We start from the raw sequence: 2,314 nt of genomic DNA on the forward strand, positions 1-2,314 counted from the left end.
GCCCCTTCCCAAAATTACTTCAACGGAAAGTTTCCAGATGGATATGTGGAATAAATCCAGCAAATCCATCTGGCAGAGTCAGGTTAAAGAATCTTAATTTATCTTCAAAACAATAAATTAGAATGAATGATTATTGAGTCACCAAACTCAACGCTATTTCTGACATTTTGATTTGAAAAGATTTCCTGGACGGGAAGAGAAACGTCTTCAAACTTGAAAACAAAGTTAAGTGGATTGTTTTTAACTTTTTTTGGAATGCCTATGACCTGAGATTAGAGTTTGTTTTTATCGCAATATTTGATTCACTACAGTTTATTTTCTTTGTCCAGCTGTGGAAATGTTTTGGGGATAATTGAAGGGAATGGGAGAAGCCTTTATGTAACATAAAAAAGGCCCAACGAGAAAAGAAAATTTTGGGGAAACACTGGTTCAGGTTAAAGCTTACTGACCGGGTCCAGCACATAAATACAACTGATCCCTTTTATCCAAACTACTGGAGCTGGAGCTTTTCCTCAGGAAAAAAGGGAAGAGAAAAGTCTCCTCTGACAGCATGTGACGGTTTTACGAAGTTCAAACACAGCACACCTTTCAGATTCTGATCCGCAAAAAAAAAAATTAATCCCCTTCTCAGATTTATGCATTATCTCCAGCCAGTCCCTAAATGAAAGTACTGATAAATTACAGAGAAGACAGACATTCAAACATTTCTCTGTGAACATCAATAGACAGATGCGGGTCTAAATAAGGCATTGTGCGTAGGTTCCACTTTGAGTCACAACTAAATAAGGTGAAGTTTACCTTCAGCGTTGAACTCATGACAAAAAAGCACTTGGAAGTAAAGCAAAAGGAAAAACGTTAAGGTATTCCAACTTCCAGCGACTCCCACCTGAACATATTTAGCAGAAGAAGCAGATGATTCACCTTCACCGTCGTGCTTTTTATTGATTTGTGAGGCCGGACTCGGCTTCTAGTCGCCGAGCTGGGTTCATGTTCTGCAGTGAGGTGATTGAGAGCAGGTTAACGGGGAGAGTAACTGCAGTCTGGGAGAGGGCTCTGAACAGTTGGGTTGATGATGATGTTGCATATATTTAAGTGGCGATGTTGGAAGGTGACATTTGTCAAGATGCATGATAAGGAGCTGCTCAGTCTACTGAGTGCTGACGGTGGGGATATAAAGCAGAATTTATCTGCCTCTTCCTGAAGGCAGAGCTGCAGCCGAGCATTTGTCCAGCTGTCGCTCTCAATGAGCTTCTTCTACACTGTTTACTCTTCGTGTTAGAACCTCCGTTGATACCAAAGTCTCATTAAGGAGCTCATTGACATTGACTGAAACTAGGATCCTTTAAACGGCCTGTACCATCGTGACGTTAAGTGGTATTGATTGGAGCCCCCCATGAATTAACTTGCAGACACTTCCTAAGTCTGTGATGGATCTACTAACCGGCCTGGTTGGTGGTGATGTTGACGGTGGAGTAGTTAGGAGAGGACGGGTTTTTCCCAGACACCCCGTTGACAGCCTGGACCTCGAAGCTGTAGCGGGTGTGAGCCTGCAGGTTCCTCACCACCACCTTCCTCTGCCTCATCCCCAGGCGGCGCGGAGCGATGTCCACGTTGTCGTCGCAGCGCGTGCACGGGCTCCGGTCGCGCAGACACTTCTTGCACACCACGTTGTAGACCAGGTCCCCCCGCCCGCCCGTGTCCTCGGGTTCCTCCCACTCCAAGGACAGAGAGGTCTCGTTCACGCTGGATATGACGTTGCGAGGGGCCGAGGGGATGGCTGCACAAAACACACAGACATAAACACACATGTAGGCACTGAGGAAGGTGGGCAGACGGTGTTAAAATACACAAGAGAGGGTTTAGTCATCCTCCCTGTGCAGCGCTGACTCTATCCTGCCTGTTAAAGAAATGTTTGAATAGCTTTATAAAAAGGAAACAATAGGTAGCTTCAGAGCAGAAAATAAACCATAAGGTAGAGCATTATGTTCTGCATAGAAACACAAATAAATCAATGCATCTTAAAGGGACGGAAAATGTAAAGTGAGGTTCTAATCAAAGGGCATGAGCGTTTTTAGTATACATTGGAAATAGGTGGAGGAGGTGGAGGCTGAAAGACCCTTTCAGACCTCAACAACGCCTGTCTGAAAACCATCACAGCGCTCCACAATTTTAAGCACTCCTAAAAGGCAAACATTTAATTGAATATTTAAACCGAAAATGGATAGTTGGAGGCAGAGGGTATGCAAAACACATCCTCAGAGTAAAACGCATTGTAGTTCCTGGACTGAACGATCATCTGATATAAATATAAGAC

General features: G+C 44.1%; 1 protein-coding gene across 1 annotated transcript in view; it reads right to left on the minus strand.

Annotated features, from left to right (window-relative positions):
- Window positions 1-2,314, minus strand: part of LOC107082621 (ephrin type-B receptor 3-like) — a 104,142-nt gene that overhangs the window by 47,490 nt on the left and 54,338 nt on the right. Inside the window, exon 5 of the mRNA XM_015371395.1 lies at window positions 1,442-1,777. Coding sequence (XP_015226881.1) covers window positions 1,442-1,777 — 336 coding nt within the window. The remainder of the gene's footprint in view (window positions 1-1,441; window positions 1,778-2,314) is intronic.

Source organism: Cyprinodon variegatus, unplaced genomic scaffold, assembly GCF_000732505.1.
Source record: "Cyprinodon variegatus isolate N-32 unplaced genomic scaffold, C_variegatus-1.0 Scaffold57, whole genome shotgun sequence".
In the NCBI taxonomy this organism is placed as follows: Eukaryota; Metazoa; Chordata; class Actinopteri; order Cyprinodontiformes; family Cyprinodontidae; genus Cyprinodon; species Cyprinodon variegatus.